This window comes from Sceloporus undulatus, chromosome 6 (genome assembly GCF_019175285.1).
Source record: "Sceloporus undulatus isolate JIND9_A2432 ecotype Alabama chromosome 6, SceUnd_v1.1, whole genome shotgun sequence".
NCBI lineage: Eukaryota > Metazoa > Chordata > Lepidosauria > Squamata > Phrynosomatidae > Sceloporus > Sceloporus undulatus.
Genome location: NC_056527.1, coordinates 5692341 through 5719845, shown reverse-complemented (window position 1 = coordinate 5719845; position 27505 = coordinate 5692341). Strand labels below are relative to the sequence as shown.

General features: G+C 42.7%; 1 protein-coding gene across 1 annotated transcript in view; it reads left to right on the top strand.

Moving 5' to 3' along the window:
• VIPR1 (vasoactive intestinal peptide receptor 1) overlaps positions 1-24464 on the top strand; it is a 102818-nt gene extending 78354 nt beyond the window's left edge. The window contains 8 exon segments of the mRNA XM_042477378.1: positions 3756-3798; positions 3801-3905; positions 4940-5000; positions 5744-5810; positions 11619-11710; positions 19313-19451; positions 19858-19899; positions 21900-24464. Of these exon segments, the coding sequence (XP_042333312.1) occupies positions 3756-3798; positions 3801-3905; positions 4940-5000; positions 5744-5810; positions 11619-11710; positions 19313-19451; positions 19858-19899; positions 21900-22091 (741 nt within the window). The 3' untranslated portion in view covers positions 22092-24464.
• Positions 24465-27505: the final 3041 nt, after the last annotated feature.

The window sequence follows — 27505 nt, the reverse complement described above, 5'->3', positions numbered from 1 at the left end:
TCCCGAATTGAATAATAATTTGGGCTGCATCCAGGTCCTATCATATGTTAATTGCCCTGGTCCCCAAAGATGCTTCAATGGCCATTTTTTTAGATTTGGAAGCTTCCATTTTCAAAAAGAGGCCAGCTGGGTGCGGTTTCAGCCTGGTCTACATCCGGGTTGTATCCAGGCAGTGGATTTGGCAGTGATTTACATATGGTAGGACCATGAATGGTAAGCCAGATTTTTTACCCCATGAGATAGGGTCTTAAGTCACAATTGTGACACTACTGCCACAATCATAACCTCCCCTCCCAACCTACTTTACCAGGCTGCCTGGGGAAAAGGAGGTCCATTTTGCCAACGCTCAGTGCATAGGTGAATGATGTTGCCGTCAGGCTTGTGGAAATAAATTAGTTTGGCATCACTTTCAGTGCTGTAGCCCCATCCTGTAGAATCCTGGGATTTGTAGTTTTACAGTTCTTTAGCCTTCTCTGCCAAAGAGTGCTGGTTCTCATAAAACTCTGAATCCCAGCATTCTGTACGATGGAGCCATGACATTTAAGGCAGTGTCAAACTGCAAATTATTTCTACAATGTAGATGCACCCTAGGACAGGTTACCTAGTTAAGTGCAGTATAACTAACTATACTATACTTAGCCCATGCATCTGAGGAAGTAAGCTCAAGTCTACGAAATCTCATGCTACCATTTTCTTTCTTTCAGTGAGTCTGAAAGGTGCAACAAGATCCCTTTGCATACTGATTTTCCAGACAAACACAGCTATGCCTTTGAATTGTACTTACTTAGTTAAGTATATGTAGCTTTTTAGAATGTACTTAACTAAGCGGCTGATACAGAAATTCTAGCCATTGACCTTGGAAACCCCTTTGTGAGAACTGGGGAGCTGGCTTGGAGGAACAGATAGATTCATAAGGTAAACACATCATGGATCGAGACTGTTGTTCTTCCATGTTGTCTGCTCAGCACCCTCCACAGATCTAGACAAAATTCTGTTTGGAATCTGACATATGATGGCCATGGGTTTGCACATTGTGTGTAGCCTGTCTGTATGGAAAAATGAGCTTTAAATGTCTTGACATTTCCATCTTGTCAGAGGGAATTATTGAGGCAGAGAAAAGAGAAATGCCAAGGCTGTGTGAATGGGAACATGAGACTTTTAGGGCCAAAGGACAGACGTGGTTAGGCTCTGTAAACTTAAATTTGCACCCTTCCTGAGAACCCAACATGAATCCTATACTTTCATAACTAACCTTCTAGTTACCTGAATTGTGCTGGGAATCAGCTATGAAGTGACACCACTACAGATTTGATATTCGTTGCGGGTCCCTTTGCATTTCGCCACTGGTCATTTGTTACTATATTTAATGTAGCACAAATTGAGCGATGCCTATTGGCGAGAGTCATTGGCATGACATTTAGTCAACCCTACTGGATGACAACGGAAAAGCAAAAACAATGTTAAGAAATGACAGAGAGGAAAATCACAGAGAGGCAAAATAATGATCTCTCCATTCCCAGTCCCCCCCAAAATACCTTAGGCACATGAAGTACTACTTTAAGTTCAAATGCCCACGGCTGACCAACTGTTTACATCAGACACATGGAGGCAAACTGTGGTCATCTGTGCATGAAAAGTCATTCCCTATATTTGGAAAATGAGGCAACATCTTAGATAAGTGGTGCTGGTTGTGTGGGGACAGAAGACAGCTAATTATTGCAATGCTTGGAAAGGTTACTTTTTGGACTACAACTCTTCCAAGTCTTCCAGCTGGATGTTGGGAGCAGTAGTCCTAAAAATTAACTTTGCCAAGTTCTGGTTTGCAACTTTCATAATTAACGTCCATTCAGCCCTCCAGAATTTCACTTGAAAATATTTAGGGAATCAATATTATTTCTACAAAAGATGCTGGCTGAAGGATGGTGGTAGTTGTAGTCCAAAAAACCCCAAAACTTTTCCAAGCTCTGAAGAGAAGAGAAGTGTCTTCAACTATTTGAACGACTGTCAGCTGTTCTCTGTTGCTTCACATGGCATGACCAAAACCAATGGGTGGAATTTACAGGGAGGCAGTTTACAGCCAAATATTAGGAGTTCAGCAATGGACCCTTTCATATTACACAGTTATAACACTGTGATCCCAGTTTAACTGCCATGGCAACAGTCTATGGAATCCTTGGATTTGCAGTTCAGTGAAAAGTATTTCAAATGCTCAGCCAGAGGTCTCATGTGCCTCACCAACATACAAAATACCTAAACATTAGGACAAACCTCCCGAGGATAAGAGCTATTTGATAGTGGCGGAGATACCGCTTCAGAGTGTGGGGTGTCTCTCTGTGGTGGTTTTTAAGCAGTGGGCTTGCCCTTGCGCTCTCTTCTAACCTGCTGATTCTATGATTCCATAGGTGTGCCATGGCAGGTGAAATGGAATGATGTGCTTTAATTATTACTGTGAAAGGGACCAGTGGAATGACTTGGTTGGTAATGGGCTCTCCTTTGCAAAATATGTTTAAGTGGAGGGTTGTTGGCCATCTGTAGATGCTGCAGTTGTGTCATGTACAGCAGGACTCGCACTAAGATGTCATGGCCCCCTATTTGTCACAAGCTTCCACTGAGCTAGCCCAGACTCCTTTCCTTGTAGTCATTGTCCCTCATTTATCCTGCTGTTTCTGCACCATCTGAAAATCCGGTTGACTTGGCATGCAAGGGCTGGGAGCCAGCTATCAGCTGTGAATTTCTTGGTTTGATTTCGGTTGAATTGCCCGCTTCAAACCTGAAGGTAGCCTTCTGTTGACTCCTTCTGCTTTCCTCTTCTGTCCTCTGGGGTGGTTTCCTCTTCCTTTGCTTCCTGTTATCCACACAATTTTAAAAACTTGGCAGAAGTTAAGAAATGACTAGGTATATCCTGGCTAAGGTGATTTTTGCAGTGGACAGTGCAAAAAAAAAATCCGTTCTTGCTGCAGGATAGTGTGGTCCCAGAGAGATTTGGTCCACTTCGGGAACAGCTTTTACAGCTGAGCAGTTGCTCCCGCAATCTTAGGAGCTCCCAGTCTTAATAGACAAGAGCAGAGGAGAGACCGCAATGGAGGGGAGTATTAAGGGGTGGACACAGCTAAGAAAGGGTGCATCTAACATTGTAGAAATATGCAGGCTGACACCACTTTAACTGTCATGGCTTCATCCTACAGCATCCTGGGATTTTGTCGCATCAGCATACTTGGAAGAGAGGCAAAAGACTTTGTAAACTACCAGTCCCAGGATTCCATAGGATGATGAAGCTACAGAACTCAAACTGCTTTATTTCTCCAGTGTAGATGCACCCTTAGGTAGCCAGTGTGTGTAATGTTGGAGTGTTGGACTACAACTTTAGGGACCCGGGTTCAATCCCAGCTCAGCATGAAACCCACTGTGTGACCTGGGAAAGTCACATGCTCTCCAGCCTCAGAAAGGGCAATGGCAGCCTCCTCTGAACAAATCTTGCCACAAAAATCCCCTAATAGGGTCACTGTAGGGTCTCCATAAGTCAGAAATGACTTGAAGAGCAACAAGAGTCACCCTTACTCCATGCACAAACCACTCACTACACTGGCTCTTTGAGGAAGTTTATTATTTCTATATTTAAGGATGTATGGGTGGGTGGCTGGGTGTCTATTGCCTAGAGGAATTGGGTTATTTCATTTAAATTACTTAATTCATCGATCACAAATAGCAAGCAATTTTCCAGCTCAGTTAAACGTTGGGCTTGTCTTTCTCTGCAGGTTGGCTGCACGGCAGACATGGTTTTCTTTCCGTACTGCATCATGGCAACTTCTTCTGGCTCCTGGTTGAAGGCTTGTATCCTCATACGCTTCTGGTTATCTCTTTCTTTCAGGAGAAGTACTTCTGGTGGTACATTCTGATTGGCTGGGGTAAGCAATCTCTCCTTGCTCCTTCCTTCTTTTCTTCCTTTTAATTATTACATTGATCCTATTCTGTGGGTACGGGTATATTGTAGTTCCGGCCTCTTGAATCACCATTTGTATACTAATATTTGTTTTATTGGGTTGGAACCTGTATGCTCATTGAGGTCCCTCGAAATGAATTAGAAAGGTTAGCACCCACCAGAGCTTGGGAAAGTCATATTTTCAAACTATAGGTTCAGCGGCTGCATTGCACTGCAGGAATAATGCAGTTTGACACCACCTTTAACTCCCCTGCTCTGTGCTGTGGAATCCTTAGAGAAAGCTAAATATCTTACAAATTAACAAATCCCAAATTCTCTAGCCTTGAGCCATAGCAAATTACGTGGTGGCAAGATCCTAAAGTCTAAGTCATAAAAGTGAGGACCATCCAAACCATGGTATTCCCCAACACCATGTACAGATGCAAATCTGGACAGGGAAGAAAGAAAGCAAAAGAAAGAAAAAACTCATCTGGGATGTGATGCTGAGAAGAGTCAGATGTTACCATGGAATAAACTATGGGTTCTAAACAGATCAAGCCCAACTTTTCCTGATGTCAGGATGATTAAGATGAGGCTGTCATACTTTGGCCATATCATGGAAGGCATGAATTATTAGAAAAGACAATGATGCCTAGGAAAGGTATAAGGGCAGTAGAAAAAGAGGAAGACCACATGCCAGATAGTTGGACTTGATCAAGGAAGACATGGGCCTGGGCCTGCCAGACCTGGGCAAAGCAGGGGAGAATGGAGGTCTTGGAGATGCCTCAGCCACAGGGTCTCCATGAGTCGAGGGCAGTTAACAACAACAACAACAACAGGTTGGAATAACCCCTGTGTCTGAGCAGGTTCGCTTGGTTTTACTCATGTTAGGTTTCTGACCAGGAGTGCTTAAAATCTAGATCAACATGTTTTGCCTTATTCTGGACTGAACATTGTTTTTGTAGCGTATTGTTTCCAAAACCTCATCTAATCAATAGATATCTAATCCTTCATTGGCAGGGGCACCGACACTGTTTATTTCTGCCTGGACCATCACTAGGATCCACTATGATGATATTGGGTAAGTGGACAATTTTTTCCTAACATGTTCCTTATACCAGGCTTCAACCTGAGAGACCATTTTGGATTGTGTAGGAGAGGGGTAAGAACTGTGCACTCCTCTAGATGTTGGGCTGCAAGACCTATCAGCCCTAGTGGGCATAGACCATGGTGGGGAATGCTGGGAGCTGTTGCCCAACCCCATCTAGAGGAATGCACAACTTTCACTCCTGATTTAGGCTAGAATGCTTTGTTGACCCACACAATGATGAAGACCCCTCCCAAAACCCACTTTTTTCTTACCAAATCCCCCTTCAACACAACCTTTTACTGGCTGGTGAAGAATGATGTGTTGCAGAGATGCATCCAGTTATGTTCCTGCAGCTGTGTGCATAGCAACAATATCATCTTCTAGGACCTTCAGAACACAAAGAACATAGCTGGATGTTAATTTATGATCATAATGTAATTTAATTATAAGGCTTTTTCCAGGGCAAGGAGTCAAATCACGAGTAAATAGTTTTGTGGAACAAGTTGTTTCCAGCTCTATACCTTAATCAAAAGACTGTATTTGTCATGCGAAAGATTTATGTCTTGTTCCCTGAGCCTAATTTTGCACAGAAGGAACGCAGGGCTGGGATGTTTCATAGGACTGCTGTTACGTTATTCCTTTTCAATTTAGTTCCTCAGAGATTCTTCAGACTCTCCTCAAGGAAAATACCAAGTGTCAGAAGACACTCTTGATACATAGTTATTTCTTTTCAGTTGCTGGGACTTAATCGAATCTCCTTACTGGTGGATCATCAAGACTCCCATTTTGGTTTCTATATTGGTAACGTATCTTTATTTTTTTCAACAGCTAGCAAAGCCTCACTTGCATTAAATTTCAGTCGGTTGCTGTTGTTTTGAGGATGCATGCAGAGACACAGGAATAGTAACCAGAGTTTTGTTCATAGAACCTAGCTGTGATCCTGGTATCATGTTTTAATTCTATACTGTTGAGAGAAAAGTGGAATAAGAAAGGATTGATTGATTGATTGATTGATTGAGTGTCCTAGGCAATGCAGAGGCTTGCTTGACAGCAACAGAACTGTCATTTCAAGTTCACTGATTCTTGCCAGGCAATTTATGATCCAGATGCACCCTTCATCTCAATCTTCGCAGCATCTTTGCAAGTTGTCAAAATGCCACTATATGTTATGCCAGCCCAACAGATAATTCTGACGACAAGCAACTATTCTCTCCTACTGATGAAATTGATCCATCAGTGGAATTGGGACAGGTGAAATTCTCCCTGATGCGCCTCCATTTCCCTTTAAAATCTGCTCTTGGAGGCTAGGGGACCATCTGGAACAGATTTTTAAGAAGGTCTAAGAGTGAGGAAAAGAGAAACCTCCATCACCCAGGTGGACGTTGCTGGGTTTGGTTCCAGGACCCCCCAATGGATATCAAAACCTGAGGATGCTAAAGTCCCATTGTCCTAATGGCCTAGTAAAAGGCAACCCTTTTATAAAATGGCAAAATCAAGATTTGCTATTTGGAATTTATGTATTTTACTAATATTTTCAAGCCTTGCATGGTTGAATCTGTGGATGAAGCATCTGTGGATACTGGGGACCAACTGTAATTAGTACAAATTCAAAATGAGGTTCACTTGGGAATGTTAGCATGTGGTGGTTTTTCTGCATCATAAACCATCAGTGGGTTTGCGCTCTCTCTCCCTGATGGAACCAAGCATTTACAAACTGAATTCACAAATTTCTGGAAGGAGATTCAGATTCAGGAAAGAACCATAGGCTTCTGGGTAGCAGAGGCTGGAATCCAGAGAACATTTCCTCAGTGAAATACTCTTGTGCATGAGAGAGAAATTAAGGATTACTGAAAGCAGAGAGAAGACTGAAATAGGCATGAAGTGTCTTACATGCACACTGATTATAAGAATTAAAGGTATTACTGGGATTTGCTATGATTGTTAAAAGTAGGAGGGGGGAAAGAACTAGGACACCAAAAAGAAAATCCCGAGGCATTAAGGACATTGGGCACTCATAGGGATTGGGTTAATGCCAAGAAACTCAGCATTTGAGGTGGAGAAAAAAATGATTTCGTGGTGTCTTCATTAACTTTCTCTGCAACGAGGAATGGTGATTTTCAAGGTAGAAGAACAGGCACCACATGGGATGGCTGTTTCATAGCAAATAAAGCCAGAAAGCAGAGAAAATAATCCATAAAACATGGGCTTCCACCTTATGTTCCTCCAGAGATAGTTTGACTATAATTCCCAACATCCCTCACCATTAGCTATACCAAAAGGGGCTGATGGATTAGAGCCTCACAACATCTAAAGGGCCATATTAGAGCTAACACTGCAGATGGAAGGAATTTATGCCTCATATCAGATATCCTTAGCTGTTTTTGTGGTTAGCACTCACCTCATGGACTCACTGGAGGCTTCATCAATCCCAAAGCACATATGTACGTATGTTTGAATCAAACCTGTGTGTCCGATAATCGTCTAGGTCAACTATATCACCAGCATCCGTCTCTCTTGGAGTGTATCCACACTGTAGAAATAATGCAGTTTGGTACCAGTTTAACTGCCATGACTCCATCCTACAGAATCCTGGGTCTTGTAGTGTCGTGAGGTGCCAGAGAAGGATAAAGACCTGGTAAAACCACAAATCCCAGTATTCCATAGGATGGAGCAACAGCACTTAGAATGGTGTTAAACTGTATTATTTTTACAGTGTAGATGCCCATGCATCCCTGGTTTAGTAAATGATGAACTTCAGATCCATTTTAGCAAGATGCTTAAATCAGAAGCGTATGTTGCATCTTGTGTTGTATTTGGCATCTCAAGTTCTTCACACTGATTTCTCTGTTGGATGTTGGAGCCCTATTCAGATGTACCGGAAGCATGTTCTTTTAAGCACAGGAGGAGCAGAATCGTCTTTATCCCCCCCCCCCACCTTTTAGCAAACATTTCTTCCCGATCCCCTGCAAAGCCATGACTGAAAAATAAGATGACTGAGTAGTCTTTCTCGCATAGTTCAGGGATAACCTGCTGTCCGCACTGCCCTCAAGTCAAAATAAAATGAGTATTTTTATTTTGCTAGCCTGCCTTCCAAAAACAGCAGGCTTGAAAATGAGTGATTTTTCTTCCCCGTGGTGCAAAGTAGAGGTGTGCTATTCTTGCCTGCAAAATTAGTCTAGCAATTGTTGTTTTTTATGCCATTATAAGACCAGCAAGTGAGGAGTAAGTTCTTTGACTGGATTCGAGAAGCTTTCCTTCTCTTTGTTCAAGTCCTCAAACTTTGCCTCCCAAGCCACATTCAGAGGAACGGTGAATCTGCTCTGGATTTAAAATTTGAAAGGAGTCATTGAAAGTGCCAAAGCCTACCTGCAAAATCTGGTTTCAGCACATTTGACAGGTCCTTTAACATGCAGACTAAAACCCGGAGCAAATGTACTGCCACGGTTGCCTGAGGAGCAGCCACCAGCTGCCATGAGGGATGGGAAGAAATAGTTTAAAGTAATCATACCCATGTTTGAAAAATGTCTTTCATGACAGTCAGGAAACCCTGTTCAGAAGAATAATAGACCAGGGAGAATTTTGTATAATTTTCTCCTTGTATTCAGTACCTTGAAGTGTTGTGGAAGAATTACTCGGTTGAGAGAAAAACCACATGGAAGTTTTTGTACTAAACCTGCAGAAAATGGGTTTCCATTTTCAGAAAGCCACTTTCCAAAGCAGGATGCATGTTTTCTGTGCAGAAAACAATTTTTCTTGTAGGAAAAATAAATTTCTCTGCAGGATAATTCTTCCACAACTCTTTGGGATAGTCAAATCTGGAGAGACTCCTTTTCTTCTGCATAATAAACTAGCATAATTTTTCATCCCTGGATTCAAAGATGGAATAGTAAAGGATATAGATCCGTAGTTGCCACTTCTCCTAGTCAAAATGCTATTGAGTTGGCAGCCTTCAAAAATGTTTGCATCTTCTGGCTTAGGTTGTATCCACACTGCAGCATTAAAGCAGTTTGACCCAGCTTTAACTGCCGCACCTCTGTCCTACACAATGCTGGAATGTACAATAACACCCAAACTCTGCAAATCAGCCAATGCAATTTTAGGCTGCATCAATAAAAGTATAGTGTCTAGATCAAGAGAAGTAATAGTGCCACTCTTTGATCAGGCCCCATCTGGAATACTGTGTCGAGTTCTGGGCCCCATAATTTAAAAAGGACGTTGAGAAACTGGAGCCATGTGTCCAAAAAAGGGTGACTAAAATGGTGAAGGGTCTGGAAACCATGTCCTATGAGAAAAGACTAAGGGAGCTGGGGATGTTTAGCCTGGAGAAAAGAAGGTTAAGAGGTGATATGATAGCCCTGTTTAAATATTTGAAGGGATGTCATATTGAGAAGGAAGCAAGCTTGTTTTCTGCTGCTCCAGAGACTAGGACCCTGAGCAATGGATGCAAGCTCCAGGAAAAGAGATTCCACCTCAACATTAGGAGGAACTTCCTGACAGTAAGGGCTGTTCGACAGTGGAACCACATTCCTTCCTTGGAGTGTAGTGGAGTTTCCTTCTTTGGAGGTCTTTAAACAGAGGCTGGATGGCCATCTGTTGGGGATGCTTTGATTGAGAGTTCCTGCATGGCAGAATGGAGTTGGACTGGATGGCCCTTGCGGTCTTTTCCAACGCTATGATTCTATGATTCTAAGATCTTTATTGGAGCAAGCAAAACACACAAAATACATGATGCATGCTTTTGAAACTCCAGTGGCTTCTTCATCATCAAATCATACAGGATTTTTTTTTTTTTGGACGATGTTAGTCACAGGCCTGCTTTTTGTCAAAATGTTGTTCATGTTGTTCTGAGTTAAGATGGTCTGGAGGGACATATGGCATAGTGGTTTGGATGTTCGAGTGTAACTCTGGAAACCAGAATTTGATTCCCAGCTCGGCCATGAAAACCACTGGGTGACCTTGGGAAAGTCACATTCTCTCAGCCTCAGGGGAAGGCAAGGGTGAACCTCTGAAAAAAACTGCCAAGAAAACCCCATGATAGGTTCACCTGAGATTTGCCATCAGTCAGAAATGACTTGAAGGCACAAAACGCACATATGCTATGCAAGCAGGCCAGTGCTCCTTCTGGCCATGTAGGTACTGAGAGCATTTCAAAGTCCCCAAAAAATTTAAACTCCATTAGCAACACAGAAAGGTGCTTCCTTTGAAATTCAATTAATTCTGATTAACTAATAAATTAGTTAAGATTAATTAATTCTGCAATGTGTATAGATTCCTGTTCCTTTAATTGGCTAGAAATATTTTGAGGAAATGTGATGAAATAAAGTTTCTTCCCAAAACCAGGAAAAGCGCAGCCGACTAAATGACTTTGGGGCACATTGCAGTCTGTCTCAACAGGTTTGGATTCCACAGTCAGTCATGCCTGCTTTTTTAACCTTTTAATTTTTTCTGGCATGAGGCCGTAATGTGAGACCATGGGAATGACTTGTGGCAAACGCGTCGCCTTGCCGTCTCCTCCTTTGAGTGCCGTCCCTCCTGGTTAACTGAGGGAGGCTCTTTGCCTGTCTGGGCCCTCGACGTTGTGCATGGCTGTGCTCTGTGGGCTTGACATCATCATACTTGCGATGTTATGTAATGCAAAGTCCCAAGCAGGCTGATGTCAGGCCCAAGATGGCTGCCGTCCTGTCATGCCTTAACTTGTAATGCCCCAAGGCGCATGTCTTTGCAGGTTGATCTCTATGGTTTTTTGTGGGTTTTTCGGGCTATGTGGCCATGTTCTAGAAGAGTTTCTTCCTGATGTTTCGCCAGCATCTGTGGCTGGCATCTTCAGAGAAAGAGAAACTTTCCCAAAAGTTTCTCTCCCTGATCTTTTATGTGAAGCTTTTTTACCACAGATTCTGTCCACAACTGAAGTGCAGTAAATTCTTCCTCATCTTTCGACAAGACAATAATGGAGGACTAGGCATCACTTGGGGCTTGTCTGTACTATTAAAATAGAGTGGGCCCTTGGTATCCTCTGGAGTTTGGTTCCAAGACCCATAGATACCCAAATCCAAGGATGCTCAAGTCCCATTATATACAGTGCAGTAGTAGTATGGTGCCTCATATATAAAATAGCAAATTCAAGGTTTGAGTTTTGGGGCTTTGGGGGGGGAATTTCTATATTCTATATGGATAAAGGATCCATGGAAATGGAGGGCTGATCATAATCCTCATTTTATTCTAATAGAATGTAATCAAATGCAATTTGAGGAGTTTGGGCTTTTTGCAAGGTACGGGGGAACTCCACAAACTGCAGCAGAAGCCTTCGTGGTTTTTACCAGAGTATCTGCAAGTATCCATAGGGGTGTATATTATGAATGTGTGGCTATCCATCTGCTACAGATGGATTTGGATGACTGCACATTTTCAACAGAAGGAGGGTGAAGAAATGCAAATAGATGCGAGTTTGCACAGGAAAGTGAAACAATTCAACTGATGCAAATGTGTGAAAATCCACAGCAGTTCACATGATACATTTCCATGTAGATTTGCCCTTGGTGGTTTGGCCCTGTTTACCAATTCTGCTTGGAATTTGATTGCTCCTTTTGTTCTGTTTTCTCTCTCCAACAGATCAATTTTGTGCTCTTTATCTGCATTATCCGGATCCTGGTACAGAAACTGCACTCTCCAGATGTAGGGAGAAATGAAACAAGCCAATATTCGTAAGTCTGATTGACCTGAATGGCTATGTGTCTACAATTAAACCTCAGTTTTGTCTTTAGCCTTGGTGTGGGTTCATCCTTCAGAATGTCTCAGGATTGGAAAAATAAACAAAATAAACAAATCTATCATGGCAAGGAAGGGTCCAACATCCCCTTGCAGGAGGAGAGTCTCTGGAGGACCAGCTAATGATATCCTCAGAAAGAATATTTGAAAACTGCGCTTCTCAGGAAAAAATGAGAAGAATCCTAGTCTGATGAGAAACTTCATAATTCAGGGGCTATTCTGTGCTAATTGACACATAGGGCTCTTTGCACAGAAAGCAGCTCTTATTGTGTGGAAAACAGCATTTACAGTGCCAAAAACCACTGTTTTCTGCACACACACAATTTTGAATTTTCTACAAAGTAAGTCCTGAAGTGCAAATAGTATTTGAAAACTGAGCTGTTTTTGAAGACATTCTCACAGGAGGAGGAAGACTGCCAAAAATCATTCATTGCTTCTTTTGCGAATGAAATTCTTGCGGGGGGATCTATCCCTCACTAACTCAGATGTAGCTGATAAGCTTCTACTCCTATTATGTCTCTTTATTGGTAACTGGTTACTTTCAAGCTCTAGTAAAGAATCTAAACCCAATATCACTTCTAAACACCAAGTCCAAGCAAGCAGGTTTAGAGATATCAATTGCATTTCCTCCATCTGCAGATAATTAAGTGTCATCATTCCCCGTTGTTTCATAATAGTCATGAAAACAAAAGCAGTATGTGGCTTCTAAGTGGAAAGGTGAACTCGCTCTTAGTTTACATTTTAAAGGAGCTTTCCAAGGTTTTGCATCACTTTTCCAAAAGAGGTTCAGGCATGCTGGCGGGGAGATTCTGATAAGCTGTGATTCAAAGAAGTAACATTCCCAAGTTCTGGGTTCAAATTCTATGAGAAAGAGGCTGCTGGACTGGCTGATCCTTGGATCTCATGCCAGAAGACTGTTGTGATGTTCTAGTCTGCATCAGCAAAAGTAGTCTAGGCAATTCTAGGCTGCATCAGTAAGAGAGTAGTATCTATCAAGGGAAGTAACAGTACCACTCCATTCTGCTTTGGTCAGACCTCACCTGGAATATTGTGTCCAATTCTGGACCCCACCATTCAAGGGGGATATTAAGAAGCTGGGACGTGTCCAGAAGAAGGCAACCAAAAGGGTGAAAGATCTGCCCTATGAGGAGTGGCTTAGGGAGCTGGATATCTTTAGCCTGGAGAAGAGAAGATTAAGAGGTGATATGATAACTGGGACCTGATACAGACTGCCAAAATAAAGCTGCTTTGGGTCTCTTTGGAGGTATGCTGTTTAAATGATGCATTCACCCTAAGAATCCGGAAGCTGCACCAAAGCTGCACTCCAGTGCTTAGGAATGAAGTGTGGCTTTGGCGCGACCTCCGGACTCTTAGGACCCATGCATCATTTAAATAGCATACCTCCAAAGAGACCCGAAGCAGCTTTATTTTGGCAGTCTGTAACAGGCCTATGTTTAAATATTTGAAGGAAAGTCATATTGAAGATGGAGCAAGCTTGTATTCAGCTGCTCCAGAGAATATGATATGGAGTAATGGATTCAAGCTACTGGAAAAGAGATTCCATCTCAACATTAGGAGGAACTTCCTTACAATAAGAGCTGTTTGACAGTGGAAGATGCTGCTCTTTCGGAGGGTGGTGGAGTCTCCTTCGTTGGAGATTTTTGAACACAATCTGGATAGTTATCTGTCAGGGGTGCTTTGACTGCGTATTCCTGGATGGCAGCGCATTGAGCAGGATGACTTGGTGGTCTTTTCCAACCCTAGGATTCTATGACTCCTGATAGCAGCCTTCTGAAACAACAGTTTTTTGTTGCTCGCCCAGCAAAGGTAGCTACAGCTAAAGCCATTTTCTAAGCTTTGCCTGTCACAGAAGGAGAAATGAAGGTGATGTGATGCAGAAATGAGCTTCCATCAAAGTTGTCAGGCTGATCTGGATCCCTCACACCTGCATGCATTCAAGTGCAAAGCTCTCCAAAATTCATTAGCGACTGCTGACTTTGTCAGGCCTTCAGGGAACTCTCCCGCTAATCAAGAGTTTGGCTTGTCAAGCTGCCATCCTGTCAAGAGCCCGTCTCTCAAGAATAGCGATGAGCAGGTGGGCTCTCGGAGGGCACTGCCTGCTGGAGGAGCCAAGGCTTAATTTCTTTAATCATAATAATACTACTAATAATAGTGTTTATTTATAAGACCCTTTCCACCAAAGGATGGAACATCAAACATACACAATCAGACACAAAGACCATGTCCGCACTGATGGACAAACCCGGCTTACCGTTGGGGCTTCCAGATCTTCAGGAAGGACATGTTGTCCACAGAAACAGTGCCCACAACAGTAACACTGTTTGCACACTCAATGGCCATCTTATTTAGCACCAGTGCACTGTACTATATATTTTTGCTGATGTGGACTTGTTCAATCAATTTGCGCACCTGCAAAAGGAATGGCAGCACAGGAACCATGCAAACTCAAAAATGTCTAAAGTGCAGAGGCAGCCCTAGTCTACAAAGTATCTCCAGAGGAGGGCAACTAAAATGGTGAAAGGTCTGGAAACCACCAAATCCTATGAGGAGCAGCTTAGAGAGCTGGGTCTGTTTAACCTGGGAAGAGAAGGTTCAGGGGCAACATGATAGCCATGTTTAATTATTTGAAGAAATGTCATATTGATGTTGGAGCAAGCTTGTTTTCTGCTGCTCCAGAAATTAAGACTCAGAACAATGGATTCAAATTACAGGCAACTTATTTTGCACAGTTAGTGTCAAAAGTACCTTTTGCATACTGATATTACAGACGAACACATCTATGCCTGCCACTTAAAGTGAGGTCAAACTGCTTTCTTTCTACAGTGTAGGTGCACCCAAAGTGGCACATAATGCTATAACTGGGTAGTGTGAAAGGGCTCCTAGAAAAGAAATAAGAGGAAACATATTGGTCCGTTAGCAAAAAAAAAAAGAAAGAAAATGAAAAAGAAAAAGAAATGAAAAGCCACTGATCAAACAAAATAAAATACTTGTAAGACCAAGTCAAATATCACTGAAAGAATGTCTTAATCCTTAAGTTCAGCCCAGGAGAGTGAATAGATTTAACACTTTCTTTGGCGCCATTCAGCTTGTTTGAGGAACAGACAGCTTGAAGGAGCAGAGTCCTTGGCAGTCGCAAGACACAAAGATCTAGTCTTGTCCTGAGGGAATAATTAGTGCTGATTCAGTTTTCTATTTGAATACCAGTTTTATAAGCTTAGCCCCAGTCGTCTCCTTCTCCCTTTCAGATCAATAAGTAATTCTACCATTGATTTCATTACTGGCAGCAAGTTACCACTTTATGATTATGGAGTTTGTTTTAGGATGTGATTCTGTGGAGTCAGTATGCTGAACATCATCATCTTTATTATTATTATTATTATTATTCAGTAAAAAAGTTCAATTCCAACTCCTCCAGCTTTCTTCTTGCCAACTCTTGATTCCTTCATAAATGGTCAACCCGTTTTCCTCATTATGTATGGGGTTCTTTTTTAACTGAGTTGGAATGTGTCTTGAAAACTGAGATTTATTATTATTATTATTATTATTATTATTATTAGAGAACTAGGCTGCTGCCACACTGCAGAATTAATGCAGTTCAACAGTGCTTTATCAGCCATGGCTCCATCCTATGGAATCCTGGGATTTGTCATTTGTTGTGGCTCCAGAGCTCTCTGACAGAGAAGGCTAACTATCTCACAAAACTACAAATCCCAGGATTCCATAGCACAGAGCCATGCCAGTTAAAGTGGTGTCAAACTGCATTAATTCTGAAGTGTAGATGCAGGACTAAATATTAGTGGTAGTTCTATCTGGCAGAGCTTTACCCTTCACTAATTCCATCTTGGATTTCAGCCACTGTATCTATTCCTGGGACTCTAGTTCACAGCTGCAGCACTGTAATTTCCCTGCCACTTTCATGCCTCTATCCCATTAAACCCTGGGATTTGTAATTTTGTCATTTGCTTAGAATTTCCTCCTAGAGACGTCTGCTGCCTCACCAAACTACACATCCCAGGATTTCATGGAAGTTAAAATGGAATCATGATGTTACAGCTGTGTAATGTGAAGGCATCCTAGAGGCTTTCAGCACTGAGGAGGTCTGTGGCTCCCAAAAGACCCCAGACCATAGAAAAAGGAAAGCAGAAGAGAAACGATAGCTACTCCAGAGTTTGGCATAATTTACAGAGTATCCAAGATCCTGAAAATTGGCCCTGGATGTTCTGAGGTTGTCCACTCCTGCCCTGCTTCAAACCACCTCTGTAATTGTGTTACTCACTGTGGCCCCCAGGTATTTTGGATCACCATTCCCATAGTCCTTTAGCATTGACCATACTGGGCAAGACTGGTGGGAGTTATAGACCAAAACAACTGGCAAACCAAAGATTTCCCCTCATTCCTGTATGCCTAGCAGGTGATTCCCTCCACGGCTTTGGGGTCATAAAAACTATATAAAGTTGGCTTGATTTTCATGTTTTATTAAATCCCCATATGTTACCCATCTTTAGTTAAGTAATTGCTCTCTTCTTTAACAAGGCCTCATTAGCTGAGGTCCATTTAGGAATCTTCTTTTTACCTTTAACCATATTCTTAACAGAGATCTTCTTCTTATATGATTGTGAAAGTCCTTAGTTACCTTTGATTTTTCATAACGTAAATATCTGTGCCATCCTAACCTATTTGCCAAATCTTCTAATTGTAACATCCTTATTTTCCCCCAATTTTATCCAGTCTGTTGTCCAGCCTAGATTACATGCATAGTAGTATAATTTGAGGTTATGGTGGGCCATACCCCTTTTTCTATTTCATCATTCATAAGTTTCATTTTCACTCTTGGTCTCTTACCTGACCAAATAAAGGAAGAAATATCCTTATGTCATATTTTGAAAGGGGTATTGTTTGTGATAATTTGAAAAATTTGGAACAAAAACAACTTGGAAAAACACTGATTAAATCAGCATATGGAAAAATGTCCCCAATCCTGGCATGTCATCATATTGGAGATAAATGTTGCTCTCTTAAGAGCTTCATTGGAGAATAGACAAGTCCGGCTGTAGACTAGCCATTAGATATTCATTAGCTGTGGACCTTGCGCTCCTGGCTTCCATCCCAAATTTGCAAGTGATGTGGGACTAATGGAAAGAGGAGGACTCCAGGTCCTTTGCTGCACCACAAACCCATGAATGATTCAAAAGAAAAAAGGACAACCAGCAGGACAGAATGAGAGGAACTGGTAGAGGAGAATTGATTTTAAAGAGGACTGAGACCCATTGGCTCCAAACGGCAGGTGCAAAGGGACGCAAAACATGTGAAGTGGACACAGGCTAAGATTGTAGAGAAGGTGTAGGCAATATGTATCCCTGGAGCTCTGCAAAGTCCACATGCTGTGTTTGTGTTTGTGTTCCCTAAAAAAAGTGAGTAGCCTGACTTCAAAGCCTTACACTGAAAGGGTTTTTTCCCTTAATGTAGATTCAGTCAAGAGTTTGTTGCTAGCAAAGTACGGTTTTAAGCATTTGACAAATGAAAGGAGTAATTTAAATGTAGATTCAGTCAAAGGTTTGTTGCTAGCAAAGTACCATTTGAAGCATTTGTCTTGCTCAGAGCTCTGTAAGTATATTGCAAACCAACAAGGCACTTCAACCAAGATAAGTTCATCACAAAAATACAGTTGAGGACGTAATAAAATACAGTCTATGGAATATAGCTGATAAAACCCCTATGAAATGAATTTATATGTATATTGGTGCTTTTAACTTTTATTTTGGAATTTATTTATTTTGGAATGTCCTACAGTTCTCTTGAATGTCCTACATTTTGCAGTGCCTTGTCCTGCTTTTTGGTTATGACATCTGCTCACCCTGTGAAAAGTTCCTTGCCACCTCCATTTCCCCCTGAAGCCACAAAGACCATGGATTAGAAGACCCAAATTTAGTGAGAGGATTTAAATTTAGAAACAGTCACCACTGTGCTTTAAAGCATTTCACATTAGCTGCTTTGTAAAGCACTTCCATAACCAAAAGGGATCAAGCTTGGGTCATCACTTACTCAGAGCCCAAATATTGTGGCATAGTAGCTACAGCAGCTTTCTCCAACCTGGCATGCTCCAGATACATTGAACGACAACTTCCATCACCTCCAGTCATCATGGTCACTAGGCAGCTGGCAGGGAATGTTGGAGGCATGCATGGCACAACACACCTAGAAAGGCACCAGGTTGGAAGAAGCTGTTGTACTTCAAGTAGAATAACTAAAAGAACTGGTGGGTCTCTCCTTGGGAAGGAGTTCCATGAATAAGCCACTTTTCCTCTCCACTAACCAGCTCTCCAGCTGGCCAGAGGGAGAGTACTTGTAGAAAAGCCAATGATAACAATATTCCAAATGTGTATTTATGCCTTTAATCCTACCATTAGTCTCAATCAGAACAGTTTACCTATTAACAGTGCATTGTTGAATATTCAACAATCATTTCAATGGGTCTGTTCTGGTTGAGACTCGCCAAAAATGGTTCAGGTCAGCATCTTTTATTATTCATTGCTTTCTTGTGAGGCATGAGGGCAGTGGATAAATATTTTTATAAGGTAATTATAAATAATACAGTTGGAATAGGCAACCTCTGGCCCTAGGGCCACCTGGGGCCATCAGCCGAATTTCAGAAACCATCTGCTAGTAATCCATTGGGAGCCTGGCCAAAGCAAGATATCCCTCCCCTGCCAGCCTAGGAGGAAAGGAGACAGAAGGAAATGTCAGAAAGGGAGGGAAGGAGAGAATCACAGAAAGAAAACAGAGAGAAAGACCATCATGAAGCAAGCAAGAATGATGGAGACAGATAAAGGTGTATAAGAAAGAGAATGGGGTAGAAGAAAGGGATGGAGGGAGCATCCAACTGAGAAAAGGGTGTCGCAGTGCAAGACACACAAACGGGCAACAAGAGAAAGTGATGCCAGAGAGAGAGAGAATGAAAAAGAAAAAGAAGGAAGGAAGGAAGGACATAGAGAAAAGGATGTCAGGGAGAGACAGAGGGAGGGAGAAAGGGAAGGAAGGAAGGCTCAAAGAGAGAAAGTAGGAAAAGCATGAGCTTTTGTAGACTTGAGTCTACTTTCTCGAATGCTTCGGGTGGAGTAAAGAGTCCAGAGACAGGCCTATATTCAACCGCCTTGAATCCCACTGCAGGAGAAAGGCGGGATATAAATCTTGGAAATAAATAAAATAAAATATATGACACACACAACTGGCTCATATGGGTCTCTCTCTGGATTCTCCACCCCACCCCATGCATCGGAAGAAGTACGTTCTGTGAAAGCTCATGCTGCCTGTTTCCTTCTTTTGTAGGTGTGAACAGATTTTTGCATTCAGTAGGTAGTTCTGGAGAGCTTGCTATGCTGTCCAGGGCAAGTTGCACTATAGGCTTCTATTCTAGCAGCTGTAGATCAACTTCAAGTTGACAGGTCTGCCTCCACACAGCCTCTTGCATCCTTTCCACACTGTGGATCCATTAATTTTTTTGTTGTCATTCCTCTCAGGAGACTTGCGAAATCCACCCTTCTGCTGATCCCACTGTTTGGCATCCACTACACCATGTTTGCCTTTTTCCCAGACACGGCAAAGAAGGAGGTGCTAGAAGTGAAGTTGGTCTTTGAGCTGGTCCTGGGGTCCTTTCAGGTAAGCCATTTCCCCAGGATTTGGCTCCTTCCAGGCTTGCAGGCCAGACTGTGTGGGTAGCTCACGGCCGAGGGGCAAACATCTGGCCTGTGAGCCAAATGCTGGAAAAGTGAGAGAAAATTGGCCAAAAAGGCAGTGAATGCTGGAGTATTCCTGGTCAGTGGGAAAGTGAATCTCTTTTGGAATTTTAGTCCAGAATTTAAAGGAGCTATCCCCAAAATAGCTTCAGCATCCCAAACAGCTCCTGTAAAGTTCAAACTAAACCCTGGCACATGACCAATGAAATGGGAACAATAGCCGACTCAGGTAAAAGGGTGCATATTTAAATTTGTTTTTCCCTAAATGAAGACAATAGAATAATAATTTCTTTGTTCCTTGTCTTTTTCTCTTTCTCTCCTCTTTCTAGGGTTTTGTGGTGGCTGTCTTGTACTGCTTCCTCAATGGAGAGGTGAGATGGGGGAACCCTTTTCAAAAGGCATCTCTCTAGGATTTGCAACCTGTTAAAAGTGTTTAGCTAATTAATCATCTGCCTTCCAAATGCAGTGGGTCCTTGGTATCCGCGGGGGTTTGGTTCTGTGACCACCCACCAATACCAAAATCCATGGATGTTCAAGTCCTGTTAAATATAATGGCTGAGTAAAATGGTGTCCCTTATATTGAATGGCAAAATCAAGGTTTGTTTTTTGTGAGGAAAAAAACTGAATATTTTCAAGCCACGAACAGTTGAAACCGTGGACGCAGAATCTGTGGGTATAGAGGGCCGACTGTACTTTGTCAACTAATCCGTTGGCTAAATCCATTGACTTTAGTTTCTTTTATACACAACATAGCCCACTAACTGAGGCACTGCAGAAATGAGGATTTCTCAAATATTACATAAAAGCATGCCCCAAATTAGATTTAGCCTGGAATCTTGTTAGTTAATCTCAAATCCAGTAGCTCTATTGAGTCAATTGTTGAATTCTGAGTCTAGGTCAATCCGGTTGATTCAATAGGCTGTACTCTATTTAGGACTAACAATAGGATTTAGACCCATAGTATAATACTCATAATTATGAGGTGATGTCTAGGGATGTGGAAAATATATTCTAAAATATTCTAAAAATGATTTTTAAAAAATGTGAAACCCTGATGAGAAGAATCCTGCTCTAATGTAGTTTGGGACTTATTCTGTGCAAAATTTACACATGATTTTTTTTCTTGCACAAAAAGCAACATTTTCTGAGCAGGAATCAGTTTTTTTCTATGGAAAAAAAAATCTACACAGAAATATGTAGAAAAAGTGTAGAAAAAGTGGTTTTCTATGAAAAACAACCATGTGTGAATTTTGCGCAAAATAAGGCCTAAATTATTAATGGTCTTCAAAAAGCTTCAAAGTCTTTCTTGAAGTGGAAAGAAGATTGTTAAAATTACTCCTTGTTTCCTTTGAAAAGAAACTAGGGCCCGTTACAGACGGGCCTTTGCGGCGCCCCAGTCACGTGCTAGGGGTTGGCCAAGGACCTAGCATCCATACCGGCCTCACCCCAGCATGTGACGAGGGCGTAAAGATGGCTTCGCCCTATACACATGGGCGCCACCATCTTTACGTGCTGGATGCATAGCATCCGCACGTTGCGCCCCGGATGTGACGCCACAAGTGCATGAGTAGTGCCTCACGGCGTCCCATCCAGGGCGGAAGAAGAAGTGCCATTTGGGGGCTTCTTTTTGCTCCGCAAGGGAGCCGCGCAGTTTGGCTGCTGTGGCTCCCTCGTGGAGCAACTGGCAGCGGCGCGAGACTGCCCCTTCTGAGCGGTCTGTAACGTGCCTGAGTGTTGAATTACATCCCTAGTGATGCCCTTCAAAAAGTACTGATGTAAGTTGCACTGGGATCCAAATATCAAGTGTTGTTATTATTGCTATGTGGTTTATTTTAAGGTTCATGTTAGTTCCACAAAACAAAAAATGCAGACCAACTACTCATGGGAGGAAAAGCAGGGTGTGAATATAGCTGATAAGTAAAGAGAACACACATCAGGCTGTTTGTGAAGAGATAAGTCACAAGCAGAATGCCAGCCAGGCATGTTTCTTTTCCCACCCAAATTAATCTCATAGAATCATAGAGTTGGAAGAGACCACAAGGGCCATCCAGTCCAACCCCCTGCCATGCAAGAAATCCAAATCAAAGCATCCCCAACAGATGGCCATCTAGCCTCTGCTTAAAGACCTCCAAGGAAGGAGACTCCACTACACTCCAAGGAAGGAGTTTGTTCCACTGTCGAACAGCCCTTACTGTCCGGAAGTTCTTCCTAATGTTGAGGTAGAATCGCTTTTCCTGTAGCTTGCATCCATTGTTCCGGGTCCTGTTCTCTGGAGCAGCAGAAAACAAGCTTGCTTCCTCCTCAATGTGACATCCTTTCAAATATTTAAATAGGGCTATCATCTACTGGTTTCTTTCTTGTTCCTCCTTAGGTTCAAGCGGAGCTGAAGCGCAAGTGGCGCAGGTGGCACATGGAGAGGTTCCTTGGCTCCGACATGAAGTATCACCACCCATCCTTGGGCAGTAATGGCACCAATTTTAGTACCCAGATTTCCATGCTGACCAAATGCAGCCCGAAGACTCGCCGATGCTCCAGCTTCCAAGCGGACTTGTCTCTGGTTTGAGACCTAGAAGCAAATGACCAAAAGACAAAGAGATGGGGTGGAAAGCCAGGAAGACAGAACCATCCAGGGGTCTGGATTAAAAATGAAAACTGTTGTTGGACTGGGTTTTATTTTTATTCTTTAAGAATGGGGCAAAAAACCTCACTGTTTGATCAATCAAACCAGGGCAAAATACTGGAATGCTGGGACCAAAATGATCCTAACCAAAAGAAGTACATCTGGATGGATTCTTCTTTTGCTCTTCTGAAGACTTCAGCAAAAGGTGTTGGAGATGCTTGTGAATGTTACAGGATAGGTAGCTATACCCAACAGGGAAGAGAGCACTTTGTTCTGGCCTCAGTAGACTTCACATCAGGAGCCAGTTCTGCTTCCAGTACACAAACGGAAAAGGGTTTGGTGGAAAAGAACTCATTGTTTTGTAACCAAGAGCCTTTATAGGAAAGGATTCATGAGGAATTGGTGGTGAGAAATGTTGCTGTGCCAGCAACGCCTTAAGAAATACTGTTTTTCCCTCCAGGTAAAACTTCAGAACCCAGAGAGTCATGTCAGTTTCCAGAGCCCAGCATCTTGACGGTTGGTTGGTTGGTTGGTTTTCTGAAGGTTTTACTGTAACCCAAGAAGCACTTCTAAAATGTAGTCCTCTAAACTATTGATACTAGAAGTAATTGGTCTGTCAGGTTCAGTATCATCTATTCTGAACCCCAGCACTTCTCAGGCCACTTGGCCCTTGACCTGGAACACTTTTAATTGTGTATTAATTGTGATGTCAGGAGCTGGTTTTGTGCACGCATAGCATATGTTCTGCCCTTGATCTGCAGCCCCTTCCAAAGTGGGATGTGGGACTTGTGGCTTGCATGCTGCTTTTCAATCAGCTCCACTGTGGGCTTCTGAGTTAGTAGACATCCTTCTCTTCAAGGAATGAGATCTATCACATATCCAGGTGAGCAACTCCTGGACAGTGGAGAAGAAGTGTCTTCCTGGTTGGTCAACCAGGAAGGCAGGCTTTTTGGAAGTTGGGAGTTGGATTTCATGCTAAAACTGCCAAGGGCTGATGTTGACTTCTTCACAGGCCTTACTGTCCTGTATCAGACATCACAGCAGTGGAGAAACTACAGATTTAGCCACTGTCAGTACTGGATTCAACAATAAGGAGACAGTTCCAAATCCAGAATGAAAGATGGGCATGCAAAGCAAGGTTTCCAGCCAATCCGAAGTCCAAGCAAAGAATCAGCATGAGAATTAAGATTGGAAATACTGTACAAGGAGAGGGGAGTTAGTGAAGACCTACCTAGCCAGAGGATTTTGAGACTGAACCTTTAGAGACCCTGCAGAGAACATTGTTGCATGTCCTCAGGGCTACATGTGGGATTGGGTGACTCTTAAGGTATGCCCTGCTCACAACTGTTGCTTGACTCATTTCTGTATCTCGTAGTGGGCGAAGTCTCTGAGCTCCTAAGGGTCTGGTCATCAGCCTCGAATGGAGAGAGAGGCCTCTATATACCATGAGAGGAAACTCTCTTGTTACCTCCAAGTCTTCAGGGTCTGCTTCAAAGTCCATCAACACAGGCTGCTTTTCCCAGATGGTTGGCTGGGAATTGTCATCTGATGGGAATTTCTCCAGTGGCAGCTTGGATCAGTGGTTGTCTCTAACTCATTTGAATGGGGAAATGGTGGGATGGTCCCCAAACTGAAGGGGTCTTCTTTCTTTGTCCTCAGTGTAGGATTAGGTACTTGAATCTCACCCAGATACTACCAACTGTTTCTGCTGGAACAGTCACTGTTGCCCCTGTTTCCCCACTCTTGATATTGCAGACTTTGTAAGTACGATGATTTTGAAGAGAAAAAGCAAAAAAGAGAGAGACTTGTCCACTTGAACTTGTACATGAACTCTGTTGTTGCAAGAGCCTGTTTTCCACATGGTTGAAGTTGAAAGCCAAATCTGTCCTGCCCTTGACTGCCTTCACTTGAAGTGCCATCATTCTTTTCTCTGCTATCTTGTAAATATTCCTGGGCCTGATGTTTTGAAAACGGAGCGAACTGAACGTTCTGCAGGGCAGCTCACTTTCCAGAGAGAGCACATCTTTCAGTGTGTCAGTTCTTGGGATCTCCTTTTCTCTTAGGGAGGAACCTGCCTCTTCCCCCCCCCCCCCAGGCCCTTTAAACCTGTATTATTTATTCAACCACACTTAGAATTGTAAATATTGTCTCCTTACCTTTCCAAAGTTTCATCTCAAAAGAATGTTATGTTTGTTTCATTTGAAAATGGTTGAGTGGGGTAGAGGGAGCGAAGAATACTTCCTCTCTGACTACGCTGAAAGCAAATAATAAACGGGTCTGGTGTGTAAATTCTGCTCTTCTCTCCTGAATTGAGCTCCCATGATAATAAAGAATTTCTTTGCTAAGTGCCTGTTTGCCTCGGTACTTGGCACAATATTGCAAGGCTTCTCCTCAATTTCTCACAATGTTCATCTGTACAAAAACAGGAAAACATTATGGTCTGAGAATCTGTGGCAGGGAAAGGCTGTGTCTGCACTACATATTTGTTATCGGTTTCATACCACTTCAGTTGTGATAGCTCCATCCTGTGTAATCTTGGCATTTGTAGATTCATGATCACCTTGGAATTCTTTGCTAATCCATTCTCTGGAATGACAGTTCATAAAATAACTGGAGGAAAGAGGGACTAAAGAGTAAAGTGTGAATGCTGGTCTAATGAAAATCTTTGCAGTTCAGGACTTGGTCTGTAAAATTTGTACATGATTGTTTGGCACAGAAAACAGCTTTTACTGCACAGAAGATTTTTCTACCCAGTTCCTAAGATACCAAGAGAAGAAGCAGACTGGAGATTAAGATGATTCCTCCTAGTGTTTCCAAACAGAGTAGACACACTGAATCAGTAGGATTTGCAAAAGTGTTGACTCACCATTCAACTGTTAATGCAACAGATTTATTGTGGGCTTAAATGAGTTTTAATTCTGTTGAGAAGCATTCAGAAAAATGATTGAAGTTCAAAGGATTGGACTAAAGCCTTTCTGAACATCAGAGCTTGGAGTAATTGTGGCTGAGAGCCTGCATGGGACAGGTAGCTGTGATGCTATGCCTCATTTCCTAATCTGACCTCTAAAACCCACCTTAAAATCCAGGTGACCATAGTGAGGAAAGAAGTTCTCTGGGGCCAGTGAGCAGGCCACTAAAGGATGACATATGCCACTCACTTCAGCAAACAACAGTGTGACCATTAGAAGCAGGGACCCTATGGGATCCTATCATAACTCCATATCATGCAGCCACTAACTGGAGGGAAGAAGCTGGATATATCCTGCTTCAGTATCCTGCTCACAAGAGGGAACTCCTTCCCTCAGTACTGCTGCCTAGACTTTAAGGTGGGTCTTGTGGGCATTTGCAGTAGCAATGGTGCCACAACTGTGAAGACCAAACATTTATGAAGTTGTAAGTTTAACTGCCTAACATGATGCCAGTCAACCTTTTTGGAACATAGCTCCCAAAATTGCCCAGTAACCATGTTATCTAGGTAGTCCTGGAATCTGCAGTCCAAAAAGCAGTAACTTTTTCAAGGTATACTTCAGAGGATTTTTGGTAGCTTTGCGTCTGAGGGCATGTCTACACAGGCCGTTTATGCCAGTTTTCTGCTAACCTCACATCGCCTTGTCTACACAATGCAGGGCCAGCCCCAATTCAAGTGTGGACTCTGTCCATGTGGGAAGGCCAGTTCCTCACCAGATCTGGGCCATTCCTGCCGTAAATCAAATTTTAAAAACTCATCTTTTGCTCAAGATTGTCCAAGAAAATCCAGACCACTCTAGAGCAACACTGGGTGGCTGTCTACACAAACATCCCACTGTGACACCCATCAGTGCTGGCACAAGTCACTCTCTCTGAGGTCAAAAATGAGTCACTCAACATTGATTGCATGGCTGGGTGCCTTATTGGGAGTTCAGACAGAACAAATTGCACCAAGAGCAGAGACACCGGGTGGCACACATGTAGACAGCCACCCAGTGCCCCTTGGAGTGCAGAGGTAATTGAGGAGAATTCAGGGCAGCTTCGACATCAGAATTCTTGGAGCAGCCCAGAATAGTCTGACCAGTGCAGACATGCCCACCGTTGGAATTTGAACTAGGCTCTTTTTGGTGCACAAGCTCAGGTTCTTCGTCACTGAACTGCCTCCGTCTCCCAGATATAAAGTGTAAGCCAGTTCTTTCTTGGCTCCATTTACCATTTGCAAGCAGTGAGGTATGTGTTTCAAGGCCCAGAGCTTGAACAAATGAGACCTGGAGGCTGGCATTAATGGAGCACTCAGCCACATGCAGAGAGTGTTTAGCAAAAGGCAAGCGTTAATCGTTGAAGATGAAATGGGGCTTTGATGTGCTTCCCTTTTTTTTTTTAATGAAGTGTTTTTTTCACCCATCTCATGAAACACTCTCTAGGCAGCTGTGGTCAGGAGACGGTGATGATGATGATGGCAATGACAATGATAATGATGATGATGGCTTAACCTTTTTGCTTGATTGAGATTTGGATCAAGAGCTTAGTTGCCAAGGTGCCAAAGTCAGTAATACCTGGAAACATGAACTTTTTCACAGAAGCGCAGGTGGTGGGGACTTGAGCGGCTTTCCTCAATCTCCTCTTGCTGCTAACCAATTAGGCCAGCAGTTTTGTTGTTGGCAACAGGCAACATCAGCTGCAGGCCATTTACAGGACACTTTTCTCTCTAGATCTGGTTGGGCCTTGGCTAGATCTCAGAAGAAAGAAATGGAGCACCGTTCACTGGCAAGGGCTTCCATGCAAAAGGGAGTGGTTGTCATATTGGTCCAAAACATTGGAGAAATAATGCAATTTGAGACTGGTTTAACTGCCCTGGCTCAATGTAGGCCTCAATCCCACTACCTTTTAAACAGGATTGCAAATCGGTTTGAAGCGGTTTAAATAACCATGGTTCACACTTGAACCAAATTGGGGGCCATGCGCTAGACCCATTTAACACGCATCTTTTTGATGCTGATTTTTTCCACGTCTTTTTGGATAAATCAATTCTGCACAAGTGTGAACCAGATGCAGATCAGAATCGGTTTAAATTTGCCCTTTGGCCAACTGGAGCAGGTCCATTTTGAATCGATTCATTTGTCAATGTGAACCACAAGTGGGTTATTTTATTTTATTTTGCAGCAAGAAAACGCAATTGGGGTAAATGTAGTGTGAACCATGCTCTGCTGTCAAACCGATCCATTGATTTGGATCGCAAAGCAATTTATTTGTAAGTAGGAATGCGGCTGTAGTTTTGTGAGACATTTAGCCATCTCTTTTGGACAGGTCTGGTGCCACAACAAACTACAAATCCTAGGATTCAATAGCATGGAGCCATGGCAGTTAAAATGGTGCAGTTTGCCAAGTGA